This window comes from Talpa europaea (genome assembly GCF_964194135.1).
Source record: "Talpa europaea genome assembly, chromosome: 3".
NCBI lineage: Eukaryota > Metazoa > Chordata > Mammalia > Eulipotyphla > Talpidae > Talpa > Talpa europaea.
Genome location: NC_140069.1, coordinates 31682224 through 31702457, shown reverse-complemented (window position 1 = coordinate 31702457; position 20234 = coordinate 31682224). Strand labels below are relative to the sequence as shown.

General features: G+C 36.6%; 1 protein-coding gene across 2 annotated transcripts; it reads right to left on the bottom strand.

The window, feature by feature from the left end:
- Positions 1 to 457: 457 nt before the first annotated feature.
- Positions 458 to 16555, bottom strand: CFAP418 (cilia and flagella associated protein 418; the record flags this gene model as incomplete). Of its 2 annotated transcripts, XM_084229845.1 has the most annotated exons (6): positions 458 to 704; positions 3798 to 3893; positions 9326 to 9391; positions 9926 to 9990; positions 13623 to 13710; positions 16401 to 16555. In XM_084229845.1, 6 exons carry the CDS (start codon positions 16553 to 16555, stop codon positions 551 to 553), a joined length of 624 nt encoding a protein of 207 aa, XP_084085971.1. In that variant the 3' UTR covers positions 458 to 550. The 2 variants fall into 2 exon arrangements, with proteins under 2 accessions (XP_084085971.1, XP_084085972.1); XM_084229846.1 differs by lacking the exon at positions 3798 to 3893.
- Between the last annotated feature and the right edge of the window lie 3679 nt (positions 16556 to 20234).

Sequence of the window (20234 nt, the reverse complement as noted above, 5' to 3'; positions counted from 1 at the left end):
ATTGTGTATAATATTGCTTTGAGTTGGTGAGGTAAGATCAGATATGGGCAGTGCTTTTACAATATATCTATACTCCTGAAACCTTTCAGTTAGTCATTGATCTTGTTTCTGCCACACTGAAATTTTGATCTTTGGTAACCATAGATCTTTCTGGAGAAGGGGATGTGTACACCCTTCAGTGACCTCTACCCTAGCCAGCTTTATCCCCTCTAATTGCTATAAAGGAAGAATGTTATACTAAGTATATTAGTAGCCAGTAATACTGTAGTTGCTAGTGAATGACTATATATTTGTATGAAGCTTCATAATTAAACTTCTAATTAACAGGAGATAAACCAGCAAAGGAGAATTTTGATAACTCATTATCAAATGAAATTACTTATCATTAACTTCCCATGTCCATCTGGTCTTCAAAAATTTGTGCAGTCATTAAATGAAATTTCCCGTCTTTTTCCAAAGGGCATGATACTGCATGTACCTTTACCTAAACATTATGATTAATGGAGACTGCTCTCACGGTCACATTTGTCTGAATGTGAAGTCTGCATTCTTAATGTTTACCACAAACCCAACGAAGTTGATGTTCTCTCTGAAGGTCAGTCAGTTCTTCAACAGTTCTCCAGTTACACTGGCAGGCATATGCACGCGTTCCTTTCTTCTTTACCAACTTGGTTTTTAATTTGTGGAATTCTGGCATATTGTTCCTATTTGTAAAACAGGAAGGTTTTACCATAATGGTTTTATTCAGTGCTAAAAAACTTAAAAAGTTCTAATTGCTTTATTTTCCTATCTTCACAACATCTAAATGTTAAACACTTTATTCCCCTCACACACATAATAGATGGTATGTTTCAGCATTCTCTTTCTGATGGTATTTCTTCAATATTCAGTATTTTTAATGGCAATCTTCCAGGCCTGTTTATTAAATAGCCTGTTGTAGAATATGACCTAAAGGGCTAAAGAAATGGTCTGTCTTAGCAGAGATGACATATGAGAACAGAGTGAGAAGGATGGTGGCTCATCTGCCTCAGATCCTTATCTACACAGTATTTTAAAAAGCTGCAATATGCAAATACAGGACATATAATAGGCAGGTAATAGGCTTTTGATTGATTAACTACAGAAATACTTATTTCTACATGTTGAATTCATGTATTTCACTTGTCGCTGTAATCTCCTTGTCATATTATCTGCAACAACATAAATGCCTGTATTGAAGTAAATGACAATGTTAAAATAATCAATCAATGGGTAGGACCATCATAAAAAATAACTGCCTGACTTGATATTATAAGTCATTAGAAGCTAATTAAATTCATTGAAAATAAATTATGCTCTTCAGAATCCAGGTATGAATTTATGTAAATATTCTATGGCAGAAAATGGAAAAATTCAAAATAAGATGTCAAAAAATGTGTAATGATGAAATGCAGGATTAAATACTTTAAAAAATAGTGCTATCTGCCTTGTTTGTCACTGCAGGCTATAAAGTGCCCTCTGGTGGTCAATGGGCACCACATTCAGTGCTGTAGTGCATGAAATTAGGGTATAACTTAAAATGTTACAAACTAATAAAACCTGACAGACTTATTAGGTTGTCTGATTTCAGAACACTGAGATTTGACCAGCTAAGTGACTTAGCTAAGATTATGGTGAGCTAGGCTAAGAACTGAATAAGTTTTATCAGAAAACCCACAAAATGTGTTTAATGAAAACAAAATCGCTAAATGAAGGAAAATGTCCTTTAGTCTGTCTATAATAAAGTTTAACAAACTTGACATTTGATATGTGATTGAATCCTTGGAGATTTTAGATATAGGAATCATAAATACCCAGGGAACTAATCAGTACATGTCAAATGCTTTTTAAAAGAAGTACATATTTTAAAAGCTTAAACTATTTCTTATAAGGAAAACACATGATTTAATATGAATGTAAAAGTATTATATTTAGCTATTACAGAAGGCAGTAAAGTACAGCTTATACTTCTTTTAGGATACAATCATTGCCCCCATTTGTTAAATAAGAATAAGACAACCGACTGCGGCCAGAAGAAACTGGGTCCTATCTACTTTGTGAGCCCAGTATCTAGGCATGGCACAGACTAGGTGTTAAGTTATGTCTGTGTGATAAATGTTAAACATATCTACAAAATATAAAATATATTAATGATTTATATCCTGGTGATGATGGCAGCCTTTTTATTTGTTCCATTCTTTTACATTCCAAACATACTCCTAAACATCTTGAGGGCTGAGACAGTATTTTCTACTGATTTAAATAACTACTTATTATGTTTAGTATATTGTTGAAAGACAAGCAATAGTGTTATTTATTTTTAACAATGTAATCGTCTAGTTCTCATTGTTTTATCTGAAGGTTTGTTTCTTTTTAAACCAGACTGCCACAGATCTAAAGTAAACTAATCAATATTCTTAACTCTGAGACACTAAACACTCCTTGACTACCAGTGAAACCAATAACCTTACTTTATGCTTGTGCTTACCCCAGTTTAGATGTTTCATTTATTCTATTATCCTATATGCACTTTATAAAAGCTGATGATTGATTTTAGTGATACAAGGGATTAACCACTTATTAGGTGAGCCAGAAGACATACATAGCGGTAAAACATGAGCTAATACAAACCTAAAGTAGGGGCTCCTGACCTGGGATTTGGGGACTGCATTAGGTTTTATTTGGGGTGGATGCTGTGAAATCTCTCAAACCGTAGTTTTTCCAAATATTTGTATAGCTGAATTATGTGTGTGTAGAAGATTCAAAATTTTCATAATGTTTTCAAGGTGGTTTTTGATGCGAAAAAGTTTAAAAACTTATAAGAGACGAGAATCCTATAAGTTTACATGAAAATGGCTGCTAGAAGATGTGTGTTGCAGTATATTCTGATTCCTTGTATCTGAAAATACAAACTTTGTTTATGCATAGGTTTAGGGGGCCGCTCTTAATTTTTATTTGAAAACATGAAAGCATACTTCAAAAACATTTTTATAACATCTTAAAGTATCAGGTAATCAGTAAATATATAAGAATGTAGAAATTATAAAAATATGAGTAGGACATTATCCCTATCACAAGCTGGGAAGCTGACAAATACCAGCCTAAGACTTTCAACCTCATGTCAGAGTAAGTGAAATGCTGTAATAGGAATGAAGGGATGTGGACAGAGAGGAAAGGATGAATTTACTCCTAAGTTTAGAAAGTGGTGAGGGAATCATAGAAGATGCAAGGAATTGTACCCTGGTAGGGTGTATGTAAACAAAATGTTGGGAAGGTATTCCAAGAAGTGGACAGTTTGCTCAAAGTCACAGGGAATGGAGGATTGAGTACTTTACTGTAGCTAAATTCTTGTGAAGGTGAAAGGTATATTGAGGAAAGACAAAGCTGGATTATAGTTAGGTGGGGACGGGATTGTGGAGGGTCTTAACTGCCATATTAAGGAATGTGGACATTATTCTGTAAGCATGGATTTTGGGTAGAAGAATGGCATACTTAAGAGTTACGCTTTAATTCTCAGCAAGGGGACAGTAGTCTGAAAGAAGAGACTGTAGGCAGAAAAAGAAGTGAGGAGACTACTTCTGTATTTGTCCAGAAATAACAAGTCCTTACCTACAGTGACAGCAGACAGATGGAAAAGAGGGAGATGGATGAGAGAAACACTGAATAGGTTTAGGTGAAACATCTTGCCGAGTCCACCAAGAGACAATATAGCAAAATAAGAAATAAATCAAGTTGTATTTTGTATACATTTCTCTGAGTGAAGTTCTTTAGAAACATACCTGAAAAAGAGATAATCACATGATTTGTCCCACATATAGTCATCATAGCTTACTACCCAGAAATCGCAGGCTATACAACGCAGATGGTCACACGTTCTGTTCAGAGAAAAAGAACTGTATATGAGAGATGTAGATATATTTAAATATGAAAATATGGTTATTTATTCATAGGATATACTACATTTTATTTGTAGGATACCACATAGGATATTCCACGTGATTACTGAATGAAAAACAGAAAGGTAAAGATTAATCTGATATAAATTTTTATATTAAAGGACTAATTATATATCTGAACTTTCAGATTAAATTTCTATAAGAACCAAACCTATTTTACTAAGATCTTACACACTGATACATATATGCACACATTTACATTCAACAGATATAAAATAAACAAAATGTATGAGTATTTTAGTTCAATGGTTTTCAAAAGTGTCTAAGGGAGCTATTCATTTAACTTCTTCAAAGTGCTTCATTTTTTGAAAATTTTAGGGATGATTCCATCACAGAATTTGCCACATTATATTGAAATGAATCTGTCTTCCTTGTAAGCACATTAAATATCTGGGAAAATATCTTACTTGTTTCTGTTTCCCTACTTGACATTAATGTGTTTATTCATTCACTTAAAAATTATTTACTGATAACTTATGTCCTGTGAGATTTCATTTTTATGGATCTTAGATTCTAGTGAAAAGAAATAAAATGATACTCATAATAATCAAATTATATAGTAACTTAGAAGGTAAAGAGAAGTTTGAATGAGGGTAAATAAAACTGGGACGGAGTGGATTGCAGTTTTACAGGCTTGTCTGCATAGGCTTTACTGAGGTCTATCTGAGCAGTTTCTTTAAAGGAAAGAAATGGGGTTAAGAGAAGGTTCTATTAAGGAAGGGAGGAAAAGAGCATGGTTGTATGTTGATGGTAAAAATGCAGTGAAGAGTCAAATGCTAATTATGCAGGAGACAGAGGGAAGAACTGTAAGAAACATACTTAGAATATAAAAGGGACCCAGTAACTATCTAAGGAACTGAAATGCCACGTAATTCTCAAAACTCAGATAGTTTAGGGAGTAAAAAAGGCAAGAATTGGGTATCCCAGATGGCGCAGGGGTTAAAGACAGCGCTATCAAGCTAGTTATCAAGCTATCAGCAGCCGCTGCAGCATGAGTTTGATCCCCAGCCGGCCAGGGAGCTACCCACATGGCACAGCAGACCTCTCCTGTCTTGCCCGCTGCTCCCCTTAGCAATGTATTTCAGTAAATCTACCTCTTTTGCTCCCCACTCTTTCTGGTGAATCCTCTCACACACACCCCCTCCCGCACCTCTGGCTTACACTCCAGTTCTTCTATGCATAAATAAATCTTTAAAAAAAGGGGCAAGAATTATGAACTACAGATGCAAACAATCTGATTTGTGTAATAATAGTAATTAAAAAAAAGCTTATATTCCTTTAAGTATTTAAAAACTAGAATCAATAGATACATTTGATCCTTAAGATTAAAATAAGCAGAGTTTTTAAGATATCAAAAACTACATGGGAAAGATGAGTAAAAGAATGGAAGAGAACATTTTCATCAAATGATTACATATTCTTATAAACAGTACTTGCAACTAATAACAAACAAAAATATTGAAATATATTCAATTTCACTAATGAATAATTCAAAGTATGGACATTGTACACAGATATGTGTACCTATATACATATATTGAATAGTTTATAACTGTTGTCAGACAACTGTGTCACTCAGTTTGCTTATCTATAAAATGGTTAATAAATACTTACACACCTCATAGAATTACTGAGAAACTAATGAGGTAATATTTGTATAAAGTATTATAATAGTACCTGACATACAATATTTGTTAAAAAGTTAAAATATTATATAAAGAATTAAAATTTAAAGCAACCACAAAATGTTTATACCAATTATGTTAGCAAAAATTAACACCCTCAGACATTTTTGGTGGGTATGTGAATTGCTATAAACTTTTGATAAAAACCTTGGCAGTATTTTAAAATTATACATGTTACACTATCAATACCATTTTTGAATAACATATTACACATTAAAAAAATCACCAGCATGTAAGTATGTATACTCAAGAATTTTTATTGCAGTATTGTTGAAGTGGCAAAAAATAATATCTCCTTGATATCTATCAAACAGGGAAAACACTGAAAAAAAATGCAGTACCTTTATATTGTGGAATATTAGGCAGTTGATAAGGGAAATTAGATTTATCTGCTGACCTAGAAGAATGTCCAAAGCAAGGTGCTTAGTAACAGATGGCATGATCTTATTTTTGTAAAAACAACCAAAAATATTCCTGTTTATAAGTTTGTTAAAAATACAAAAGAATGTGAAAGCTTATGTACTATACAGCTACTACTATTTCTCTCAGGAGTGGTGGGAATTGAAGGGAGAGAAAGAAATTACCTTTCTCTTTATACATTTTTCAATTTTGGTTTTATTTTTTTCAACTAACATATAATACTTCTGCAATTAAAAAATAACAAAACAAACTCATCACTAGATATTTTAGACTTATTTCCATCTAAAAATTTAGATATGTTAAATTCAAAACTGCAAATAATTTTTGGCCTACAAGTTATTTTGAAAATAAATGCTTTATATTTCTAAAAATATTAATAGTAACAATAACTAACATTAAAATCTATACAAGCTTCATGAGCAATTCCATATTTACTTTCAAACTGTTAGCAATTTATGAAGTTATATTTGTACGTACAGGAATTCAACACAATTACATTTGTATACATTTGAACTTGGATTTTGAATGTACAAGTCAGGAAATGCAGAACGATGGTTCCAAAGCTGCCATGACTTGTTTTCTTATGCATATGTAGTTTATTACATGATTGCACAGAGTGTTAACTTTAATGCCTTAATACATATGTGCAATTTGGCTGAATTATTGCTGTTGTGGGAATGATAATTTAGAATTTCCTGACATTTTGTATGTGTAAAATCGCAGCCATAATGTTAAATACAGCTTTTTAATTTAATTTAAAATTTAGTAGTTTATTCAAATCTATTCACACTACCACATTTTCCTGCAAACACTGTCCTTTGAGAGAAATAAAACTAAATTGCAGCTAAGAAATCATTCTGCTGCTACGATTCACTCTATTAGATCATAATTAGTACCAGTCTATGGAATAATCCAGTCTTGCAAGCAGTTTAAAAAATAATTGGGAGAGTAAAATTCAACTTGGCTTGAAAATAATGCCTTGGTTTTATCTATACTTTATTAATGCCATCACAATTGCTACTATAGCTCTTTCTATTTTCCATCAACTATGTAAAAGATTTCAATCTTCACTCTAAAATCATTCAGCATTACTCCCAAGCCAGAGATTTATCAAGAAATAAAACAAATAAATACATGGAAAATGGGCTGGATAGATTCAATTTCCTTTATGCCATGGACACGTAAATCTATGGATAAGGCTTAAATCCAACCCATATAGTCTTCTGCCGAAACTGAGTTAAATCCTCTCAATTCTACACAGTGGACTAGGCAGTCTTGCTGTTGGACAACAGGCAAATAACTGCAGCTGCAATAGCAAAAGCAGCTAGAATTCTCCATCTCACATACATTACACAGCCTTTTGAAAATTAGTATACTAGAAAGCATAATGAATCAGGGATCAATTTATACATTTGAGTCTTTGCTTTGTATTGATTTGTGTGACCTTGGACAGAGCACATTACTTGGGACCTATTCTTGACCACATTCTCTCATACCTCCTGTAACCATTTAACCAATGAATTCTGTCAGTTCTATATTCACAATAGCTCAATGTGCCATCCTTTTCCTATAGCCAATGCCACTACTCAGGTCACAGCTATCATCATTGCCCCTGACCCCTTCATGATAGTTAAAGTGCTCATTATCTATGCTTGTAGTATCCTGCACTTTCCCTTCACACCACATATTACATGGAAATTAAACACTTATTTGTGGACTTACCTGTTTGGGGGTCTCTAATGGAAACTTACTGAAAGTAGGGAAGGTATTTATTTGTTCACTGCATTGTATCCAATCAATACCTAGGATCTAGCAAGCAGTTTGCTAACTAGTATGTGTTTGATGAATTTAATACCAGTACCTCAATTTCCTCATTTGTAAAATGGTGCTAAAAATTCTTGTTGTATTGCCTACTTGGTTTTTTCTCTGTGGAGCAAGTGAACCACTACATGTGTATATAAAGTGCTCTGGGCAGTATAAAAACACTTCACACATAAATTGCTTCACATGCACATCACATGAATATGTATGTGCTTATCTTTCTGAGTGCAGATCTGTGTCATGACAAGGGCAGCTGATGACTGGTATCTTTTTGATAAGTGAGGAAGGAAAGAGCTGTGAATAAAAATATCTATCTCTGCATAACTATGTAAATGGTGTATGTTTTTCCCCTGTAGTTGTGCAGAAGGTAGAATGACAGGTCTTGGCATTCTCATGGATCAGCGTTATGTTATAGGCTCTTGAGCTGTAAAACAGGTCACTCTTTTTTTGTCTATTCAAAGGCTGTCTGGAATAGGCTTCCTAGAATCTAGGCCAGCCCCACCACAATCCTGTCTTTTTAGATCCCACGTCTAGTATTCAATATAACAAGCTATCTCTGAAATGTGGTTAACATGCAATCATGTATCTCAGTCTTTTCTTTTAAAAAAAATTATTACAAATCTAGGTTTGTGTTTTTTTCTGACCCTTTATTTTTTTAATCTGACCCTATATAAAATAATGTTTTAGAAATAACTAGACAAAAAAGTATACTAATCTAGTTAAGTAGAGTGCTGTAAAAACAGAACCAAAACTAATCAGGACAGTACAAGGATATGCTGAAAACCAATCTGCTTCCCCATTTTATAGCAATGATAGCACTATGCTTAGAATATGACTTGAACTAGGTGGCATTCTGACTATAAGACTGCCCTGGGAGAGGTGCTAAGTGAGAGTATGGGTATAAAAAGGATGGGGAAAAGAAGAAGAAAGTGGGGTGTTTATTTTTGAAATATGTCAAATCAAGTGACTATGCTAAGAATGTTTTGGGTTTTGCAGACCTGCGGCTTTCCATCCTGACTGACTGACCAAGGCAGTGTGGGTAATGTATAATGCAGATGCATGGCTGTACTGCTTCACCTGTCTTCCTCATTGGTGTCCACTGCCTGGAAAGAAAAATGGGAAGGCAGATGCACATTTGCTTTGTTTCCTATGGAAACAAAGCTGGGATTACAGTGGATCTGAGCATTTCAAGTGGAGCTTAGAAAAGAGTGTCAGCACAATGAATATCACATACCCAACATCAAAGCTTTTAATCACTATTACCCAAGAATAATGAACATTTCAGTACAGTGTCCTTTGATTGGCTAATAAAATATACCTTTCATTATGAAGCTGATGCCAAGATGATAAGAACTATGTTTTAAGGACAGAATATCAATTTCGAAAAACCTAATAAGAGAAGATAATATATTTCTGACATCTTACCTCTGTGAAGCATTTGTTCCAATCCCAGGAGGAGCAGAACTTCCACCGAGGTACACTGGGCTGCAACTAGACATGTTCAACAGATAGAGGAAAAAGGATTAAAAAAAAGGAAATATGAGAAGTTAATTTGTCTCTATTTTCTTGTAATCAAGTTGTGCATTTTCTTGAGCAAGTCAGCTATTGCAAAGAAGAGATATTCATTTGGAGGATCTCTCCTTTATTGGATAGTAAACTATACATGCAGGAACACTCAAGGAGTGAAAGTGAGTCACAGAAAAATGTGTTTGCCAAATAATGTAAGGGACAAAGTAAATACTTAGAAATATAACAGCACATTAATTTTGAGAAGCTGTTCACACTTTTTTTCACATGGGGGAAAATTATTTACAATAGCAATAATTTTCCATTCAGTTTCCTTTACACTAAGGAGTTATAGACCAGAAGAATACCAAGATACTGCTATTGGTCTTTCTTCTGAAAGTCAACCAATGCTTTGATGTTCAGTGTCACTATTGTTTAAATGGTAATGATATCTACTACACTATGCTCATAGTGTTTGCTCACTAGCGTGTATAATACCTCAAAGCAATCTCAACTTACCTTTTACCAAGGCTTTGAATGGAAGCTCTGACAGATGTGTTACCTGAAGACTTAGATTTTAATTTCTGTTAAAAATACAAAACAATAAAAGGGCAAGGGTAACTTAGAGAATTGTAACATGAAAATTAATATTTTTTTTAAACAAGGACATTCTCTACATGACTGAATTTTTCTATCATTTTAAAATTTCTGAAATAAAAACAATGATTAAAACCTTTTAAAGGCAAAAGGGAAGTAGACCTCCCTGAGGAATTTGCAAATTACTCTGTTAACTTTTAGTCTAGGAAATTGATATACTGCAGTTATTAGCATGCTAAGATTTAGAGTCACTTTATAACTCTTCAGTTAATACTAGAGTTCAATGATTTAATATGAAGGAGACCTGCTATTTAAAACTTCATCCTGGAAAAATTCAACTGAGGAGGGAAAAAACCTCAGACTCATTTTTAAAGGCTTTGAGTGATACTCACCCGAACTAAAAATAAACTAACCAAAGTTCTGGGCAACTTCAGGAATATTAATTTTGATCAAATGGAATAGTATCAACCAATAGACATTTAAGAACACAGAGAGCTACCTAGTTACAACTATACAGTAGTTCCTATATGGTTACCTAACATCATCATTAGCCAGCATTTATTAAGTGCTAACTGGTATGTAGTACCAAACAACATAAACCAACCACATACTAGGACCACCGCCAAGGAAAGGAAGTGAGAGGAGAAAAGGCAATTTAAACTCTGCGGAGACGTGCTTTCATTTTACCTGGTAGAGAGTAATTTAACGGAGGCAAAGATGTTTTGTTTTACCATTTCTCTTAACTCTTTCATATGACTTTAAACAGAACTAGGAAAATTTTTGGTGCATGCCTGAAAAATAATGTGCATGAGCTTCTTTTTGTTTTGGGGAGCATGTTTCATGTTCCATCCAGGCTCACGCTTATGGCTCTGAGTTGCCACACTATTTGTTGTTGCTGGGATTTCTTGTATGGGTCTGAGAGCAGCTTAAAAACACAAAGCAAGCAATCAGTGGAGGAGGGAGCAGTACTCTCAGGAGCATGATCCAGGCTTTAAGGATAAGGTGGCAGGACTTGCCATTCAGATACCTCTTCTCATCCAATTAATATTTTATGTAGACCTGCTCTCCACAAGTTTTTTTGGATTGCTTTTTCCCTTGCAGGTTGGGAAACTAAGAGGTATATAACAATTTACAAAAGCAAGCATATAGAAGAAGTGCATAAAAATTTACTTCTTCATGATTATAAGTTACTTTTATATCAAACTAGTATATCTTAAAGTCAAGCCACAGAAGTATTTCCTTCTCTTTTGCCTTGAACTGAAGAGTGTCTCAAGTCCAGATCTGTATCCTGCAGTATCAAATAATTGCTCAGAAGATCAGTGAATAACAAGAACATCATACAAGTATATTCTCTCCTGCTATTAATTAAAGTAGCATTGCTCTTTGGCATTTGTGTTGCATTCTGTTCACGTAGTATATAACGTCACTGCTACTGTGTTGACATGTTAATCAGCTAGACCATCAGCTTTTAATTTACCTCAGAGGAACTGAAAATATTAAGTTTAGAGAAATACGGATCTTAAGTTCTATACTAATCATTTGATTTTTAGTCTGGTTGACAAAAGTATAAGACAAAAGTATCCACATCCTCAACACCACCATTACCTGGTGACATTCATTTCACTGTCTGGCTTCAATTTTCTCCACCTTTTAAAAAACTCTTTGGTAAATTTTTCTTTGTGGCCTTTGTACTTTAGACTTCCATTTGATCTCTTTCTCTTAAATCTAACAGTTATATTTTGCACCAATCAAAATGGTAAAAATTAAAGTATATAAATTCTTATATATACTTTATACTTCTTATATGCACTGCTGTTGACAAGACAATAAATGTTAGTCACTTTGGAAAACACTTTGATAGTGTGTAAAAAAGTTGAAGATGAGGACACCTTGACTTAGCAATTCCTTCCCTAGGTTTATACACCCTAGAGAAACTTATGTACATGAATAAAAGAAGACATATAAAGGTAACTGATTCGTCAGTGTTGTTTGTAAAAGGAAACAACTGGGCATAATCTAAATATCCAAAACGTGGGATGGATTAATAAACTGTGGCAATGAGCTATTAAGAATCAGTTAAAACTCTTTGATTCTACACATAGCTAATAAAAGTATAAAAGTATGGAAATGATAGTGATTACCTCTGAGAATGAAGGCAGAGTAAGATTTGAAGAGTTCTTAAATTATATTTGTAATTTTTAATTCTTTTTTTTTTTTTTTTTTTTTTTAAATTTTCTAGAGGCATGTCTTATTTATTTATCTATTTGTTTGTTTGGTTTATACATGCACTGGGTACAGTCAGAAGCCGGGAGGGTGAGAGAATTCACCAGAGCCAGAGCAGGGAGCAGAACAGGCAGAAGGACCGAAGTACACTGCTGAGGGGAGCAGCGGGCGGCAGGAGAGGTCTGCGCGCCATTTGGGACCCTCCTCCGGTGGCCGGGGAGCAGCCGGGGATCGAACCGGCGCCGCAGAGGCCGCGGGCAGCTTCGCAGCCCAGTGCTCAACCGCTGCGCCACCTGGGAGGCCCTGTAATTTTTAATTCTTAAAAAAATATCCAGAGAAGCAAATATGGCAAAATGTTAGGATATGTTTGATGTGGATGGTAAATACAGAAGTGGCTATTAATACTGTTTTATGAGCTTTTTATAAAGTTGATAAATACAGATATGTATCAACAAATTTAGAATATTACAATCTATTCATTGATTCATGAGATAAAAGCTATGGTATTTTATCTGAGATGTTCAGCACATTTCTATAATGAAAGCTACTTAATTTTGGTCTTTGAGGGCCTCCATGGTGGTGCCAGGGGTTAAGTCTCAGTACTATGAAGCTATATTACCAGCCACCGCAGCAAGAGTTTGATCCCTGGCCAGGTTGCTGGCCCACGTGGTACAGCAGACCTCTCCTGTCTTGCCTGCTACTCCCCTCAGCAGTGTATTTCAGTCAATCTGCCTGTTGTGTCCCCCTATCTGTCTCCCCTCGGCCCCTGGCACCTCTGGTTTATAACCCAGCTCTGGTATGTATAAATAAATAAAAATTTTTAAGAAAAGTTTTTGGGGCCTCCCCTGGTGGCGCAGCGGTTGAGCGCTGGGCTGCGAAGCTGCCCGCAGCCTCTGCAGCGCTGGTTTGATCCCCGGCCGCTGGCGATGGTTCCACATGGCGCGCAGACCTCATCTGCCCCCAGCTGCTCCCCTCAGCAGTGTATTTCGTCCATCTGCCTTCTTTGCTCTCCACTCTGACTCTGGTAATTCTCTCACCCTCCCGCGCTTCTGACTGTACCCAGTGCTTGTATAAATAAATCTTTAAAAAAAAAAAAAAAGTTTTTGGTCTTTGAGAAAAGTATTCTCAGATTCTACAAATAAATACCGTACCAACTTCATCTGTGAGTTGACTTTTGCTCTATTAGCTTTTCTGATTTTCATTCTTGTTGAGGAATGACAACACGTGCTGAAAGTTTCTATTTTATTTCTTTTGCAACTTTTAGAGGAATATTTTCTCTAAATAATTATATTTCTTAGAATTCAAAAGACAATAGATACTTGTGTATTTTCAGACTATTCTAAGCATGTCTTCAAATAACAAAAGAATTACTACACATTTATTATACTTGACTTACAAAGGGTTTTTTGTCAAAGTTGGGCTCTTCAAATATTTCATTAATAAGACTGTCAAGATCCTCTTCTTTTTTAAATGTTTCTTTTGATCTGAAAAACAACACAAAACAAAAACAGTTGAATCTTAAGCACAGAAAAAGTCAGCCAATATCAGCAGAATTTTTTTTTTTTTTTTTTTTTTTTTTAAATAATAAATTTTATTTTTATATTCCCCCATACAATTGCAAACGCCCCATTCTGACCCCAATCCTTTCCCTCCCGCCCCCCACCCCCCAAAAAGTGTCTCTGGTTCATAGTTTTTTGTTGATTTTGATTTTCACTTTCTTATATTCATTTTCCTGGTCCCTTATTTAAGTTTTCTAGATTCCTTCAGCAGAATTTTGTTTAAAGTCCATTATTAAAGTTGGTAACAGAAGGATAAACAGGACATTAATTTTTTTCCTGCTATGGACATAGCCTAAGATTGTTGAAACAAAGAGGTACTTTATCATATGCAAATTCAACATGTACTTTAAAGAAGACATTTAAAGCTCTACATTATATTTAAGAGAAAGTTGGGCATGTGCCTTTCTAAATTACATCAGCAACTCATTTAGAAAATACAAAGTAAGTGCAATTATAATTGGATTCTGGGAATTATAAACAAAGATTATTTTAATGATTTAAATTTTTTCCACAAGGGTTTAATTGTAATTCAAATAACCATATCCCTTTATTAGAGGAGCTAAAGATTATATAATGCAATGCTAAAGATTATATAATCAAATGATCAATATAAAAAATAGAGTGATATTTTCCTCATGGCATATCTCAACTACCTTCTGCAGGTAAATCCATCACAAGGTTATTTTAAAAAATTGTTACTGCATGAACCTTCTATATACTAGATAACACTTAATACACTTAAGTACACTTAATACTAATGAGTTTAACTCTCCATAGTTTATATGTTACAGATGCTGTATGTCTACTTTCTAATGTCATTGGACCATTAAATAATTTTAGTAGACAGATTTTAATCTAACTTTAACTTTAGAAACATATTTATTCTGAAAATTCCAAACACCATGAACACAGCTCTTCTTTGTTACTACCTGGAGTAAGACCTGGAGTAAGAAAATCCAGAGACTGCTGCCAATATTGATTGTCTGACTCCATCTATCTCCAGGTTTTGCCTTTTTATTTGTTCCCTCTCTAAATTTTATCCTTAATATCTTCCAGTTTACTGTCTCTTTCCCTTAACTTACAAATATGCTCAAGACTTTTCAAAGAAACACTCCCAAAACCTTCTTGAAGCTGCCACTCTCACTAACTAATGAAGAATAGTTTATCCATTATTTCTACTTCCTTACATGTAAATTGAATTTAGCATCACCTGGTGATCTAGATGAGAGCTTTTCAATTTTGGAAATACTAACATTTTGGGTCAGATAATTCTTTGGGGGGTATGTATGTTGGGAGGGGAAGCTAAAGGGGTCACTCTACACTAGAAACACATCTTTCCCCAGTTGTCATATTCACCTCTCTGTGACAGGGATGGTAGACTGTGTTGAGAATGAGTACATCAGGAGTTCCAGCATACAAGATAATATGCAAATAACGAGTGGTATTTGCATAAACATTCAGTCAAATAAGTGTTAGAGCACTCAAAGTAATCATTTTAGATTAAATTTATTCTTTAGAATGCTGCCCAATACTCAACTCAGAATTTAGAACTTCTGTCTCCAAACTTTGGAATCTTTTCAATCTTTAATCTTCTGATGGTGAAATTTTACAAACAAACCTCTCTGGAGGTAGTAAATCTGGTAAATAGGGTAGCGATGGAGCTGGATAATACTACTGGGAAATCACAAACTTGCACATCAAACCAAAACCACACATGCAATTTTAAATTAGAAAGACTGACTTTCTTGGGTTGTTTTACGCTGTTTCTGTATAATTCCACAAGTGTTCCCAACAGATTTTAGTAAAAGTTACCCAGGGGTTCCCAAGTTACCACTCTGAAGAACAATACTCATTGTGACACAAACATTTTGTTTTTTTGGGGGTTGAGAAGGCAATGTGATGAAGGAAGTAGTCCTATTTTATGATTACACGGAAGAAAAATGATTGACAAATTTGAACAGTAGTTTCTGGATCAAAATCAAAAGACCTGAGAAACTCCCCTAAATTTCAATTGGGATGCCTAAAATCTGCTGGGACTCTTACCTGGGGTTAAGGAGAGAAGGAAGGTGGCTGGGTGAATAGACAGTATTCAGAATAATTACCTTTATCCTAAATCTAGTATCATCCAGTTTTCTGAACTTAAAAAAAGCTGTGATGACACAGAATAGAATGGAATCATTTCCTTCGGTAAGTAGCCCAAGGATAATTCTGGGGGAATGGGGCAGAGGCAGTAAAACAAGGTTCTCAGTGCCGGGAAGAAGGGTATGAACATCCTTCAGGCCGGTGCGGTCCTCTCCAGGATCAGGAGAGGGCGCCGAAACAGCGGCCCTCTCAACCCCAGCCTTCATCTCCAGCCCCGCAGCCCCCCAGATTCTGTCGGGGTGACAGAGACTGGGCGGGGCCTAGAGCCCTCAGAGGCGGGGCACCGGCGGGGCGGGGCCTGGCCGGGGCTTGAGGTGTGCGCTGCCCCCGGGCGGGGAGCCGAGGGTCGGGGCCTAGCAGGAGGCGCTGGAGGTGGCCGGCGGACACGTTCCTCGGAGTCCCGCGGCGGAGGGGCTGCGTCTAGGGCCTGGCGCAGGCTTTACCAGAACTGCCCGCCCCTCCCGCCCCTTAACCTGAGAGAGTCTTTCGCCTCCGCTCGGTTCCGATCGTGGCTGAGGAAGCCGCCGCCGCGGCCACTGGGCCGCTCGACCACGCCCCGTTTCAACGGGTCTGGTCTGCAAAACTTGGACTCGACCTCCTCCAAGAGCTCGTCCAGGTCCTTCGCCATCTTGACTCGTCACGTCTTTCCCACTCCCGGGCTCCCCTCGTAGCCGCGCGCCAGCGCCGGGTGGTTTCCCGGGGCAACGCGAGGACCCGCCGTCCGCGTCCCCGGCCTCCCTGCGCATGCGCGCGCCGGCCCGCGGTGGCCCTGGTGCCGGCGAGGCCTCGGCGCTGAGGCGCTCGGGTGAAAGGTCCCGGCGGGTCCGCCAGGCCTGGGGTTTCAGGGCTGCCCGCGGGGATGGAGGTAGGAACTGTCTGTCCTGGCGCGACCTGTCGCGCTTTGCTTTTTTCGTTTCAGATTGTCTGGCGTGTTCCGTATTATCTCCCCCTCCTGGACCCAAGTTGTAACCACAGTCACACAACTCCGGAGCTCCCTTCCCTAACCCTCTTTGGGTCTCTTGGGATCCCCCTTTGTAGTCCAGTTGTTCCCGGTTTCCAACCACTGATAAATTCCATAAATAATCTTTGGGGAAGAAAGCCAAAATGAAAACATGTGGGGGCAAAATTTCGCCTTCCCGTAGTCGGCAGGATTCGAACCTGCGCGGGGAGACCCCAATGGATTTCTAGTCCATCGCCTTAACCACTCGGCCACGACTACTGTTAGCGATAGTGCCAGCAGCGAGACCTATGTGGGTTCTTGGTCCACGTGTCTACGGGGATAGGTTTGTCTCGATCCGGAGAAAAACATCACAAAGCTGTTCTATCGCGTAAGAGCTGACTTTGATATTAGGAACCCGATGATTTCAGCTTTTGAAAGACACTTAGGACATATCCCGTTCAACCTCTGATGTCCCCCTCAGAAAAAAGGGACTTCTAGTCAGACCTCTAGAGTTAGACAAAGGGAGACAGGGAAGACAACCTGTACTCAGGTGCACCTGCTTGCACAGCAACGGAGCCTTTGGCCGGAGGAAACCCAGAGGCCTCCTGGCCTGACTCCCAGTTCCAACCCTTCTCCTCTCCTTTGCATTAAGGCTACAAGGACCATCTTCGCCCAGAGGGCTCTAAAATACCACTACCCGCCAATTTAAATGGGCTATGCAGGGTCTTTTTGTCCCACCCTAGCATAAAAACACTAATTTGCAAAGTGATATGTATCATTTGCAAAGTGATATGGTCATGTCATGGTATTCTTATACATATTATGCACGGTGAAAATGGAACTTTTTGAGTATTTCTAAATTGGGGTAGCAAACAGGTTGGCACTTGGAAAACTTCAGAGATATTTGATCTAGATAATTTAGTAGCTTCATTTATTTGGTTTGTTATTTGTTCAAAATATTTTTAATAACCCTGAAGAGCATTGTGCTGTGATGTGTTGGAGTGAGTGAATCTGCTCAGTAGGACCCACTTTTAAATTTTCATGAATTTGGGAGCCAATTATTAAGATACAGCCATTATTAAAAAATAAATTGTATAATCTTTTAATTAACAACATTAAAAACCGAAGTAACACTCAAAACTCATTACAGTCTAGTTATTTCATTTGCATCTATTGTATATAAAATATGCCATGGACTGGTGTTGTGTATCTCTTCTCAACTTCTGTCCATTTAGTGATGTCATTTGGGTAGCTTGAAATCAGCCATGTGGATGTATTTACACTAGGGAAATTGCAAATGCTACAAAGCATGACTTTTGTGAAATATTTACCAATTGACTGTTAATGTTAGCACTTTCAGATCAACCTTGAATATTCCCAGCAAGGCCACACTTACCTTATCTGTAGGACTGAATTGGTTATTCTCTGTAGCTTCCTTTTACCTAGTGGAATCCTGGAATATTGTATGATTTACCATTTTATTTATTTAAATGAGGTAACATTGTTTTACATTCTTATTAATTTTTTGACAGTATAGCATTGCTCCCCTGCAGTGTGGTCACCATAGCTCTCCCACCAGCAAAACACACATGGTCCTCTACCACAGTCCATTATGCTTCCCCACATCCCCCTCCTCACCCAGTCCTCCTCTTCTTGCCCCCCTGGATTCCTCAGATATATAGTCAGCTTTCAAGGTTTGTCTTTAAAGTTTGTCTTTGACCCTTTGTTTGCTATCTCTCTCTATAAGTGAAACCATAAGGTTTAATCTTTCTCTGTTATTTATCTTTCTCTTTCTGCCTTATTTTGCTTAGCATAATCCCTTCCAGCCCCATCCATGTTGCTGAATAGTATTCCATTGTGTAGAAGTATATAAGCACAGCTTCTTAATCTCCTCATCTGTTTTTTGACACTGGTTATTTTCATATCTTGACTATTGTAAATAATGCTGCAATAAATACGGGAGTGCAAGTTTTCTTCATGTTTTTGTGTTTTTCGGGTAGATGTCTAGGAGTGGAATTGCTAGGTCATGTGGCAGATCCATTTTCAGTCTTTTGAGAAACCTCCATACTGCTTTCCACAGGGGCTGGACCAGTTTATGTCCCCAACAACAGTGTAACAGTGTTCCTTTTTCTCTACATCCTCGTCAGCACTTGTTTTTTTTTTTTTTTTAAATATGGGTCAGTCTCACCGGTGTGAGGTGGTAGCTCATTGTGCTTTTGATTTGCATTTCCTTGATAAGTGATGATGAACATTTTTTCATGTGGCTGTTGGCCATCTACATATCTTCTTTGGAGAAGTGCCTATTTAGCTCTTCTGCCTGTTTTGATTATTTGTTTTCTTTTTGTTGAGTTGTGTAAACTCTTTGTAGATCTTTGATACAGTCCCTCCTCAGATGCATGTTTTGCAAATATTTTCTCCCATTCAGTAGGGTGTCTCTTCATTTTGGCTTCTGTCTCTTTCACTGTACAGAAGCTTTTTAGTTTGATGTAATCCCAGTTGTATATATTCACCTTTGTTTACCTTGCTGCTGAGAATGAATCAGTAAAGATAGTTTGTGAAGATAATTTCTGAAGTTTATGTCATGGAGTGTTTTGCCTACATTTTCTTCTATGTATTTTATGGTTTCAGGTCTTATTTCCAAGTCCATTTTATCCATTTTGAATTGATTTTTTTTTTTGTATGGTGTGAGATAGCGGTCTAGTTTTATCTTTTTTGTATGTGGCAGTCCAATTTTTAATTTTTTTTTTCTTTTACAGTTCTCTTGCTGGGTGGTTGTACCTGGAACTGAAAGAAGGACATAATAAACCACTTGAAATTCAAGCCGCTCTTGTAACATGCTTCTAGGAGGAGTAACACATAGTTGCCATCCAGTTTTATAGGCTTAAATTAATGATTTTATTTTTTTTCGAGAAAGAATGGATGACTAAAATGAAAATGCATACATTGTGCAAAAATGAAAAATGATGTAAGAATTATATAAAATAAAATATTAAAAAATAAAAAAACCCCACTTAAATAAAAACCAAATTCCAAGACACTGGAAGTCAAATAAAATTATCACCAGTTTAAAAAAAAAAAGAATGGATGAAATCTGAGGTGCTATGTGCCAGTAGTCCAAAGAATCTATTAGCATGTAGAGATTTTACATGAAGGACCATGAAAGAATAAAGAGAACATGGTTCTAGTTGTATGTTTCATTTGATGAATATTAGAAAAAAATTGGAGCTTGTTTCCTTTTTCCTTCCCTCTCATCCCCACTTCAGTAAGATGCTGTGTTTTGATCATCCAGAGGTTGGTGTTTAAGAAATTCATTTAAAGTTCATTTAACTCTCCATTGGGTCTCCTGACTTTTACCATGTTCTCTTTC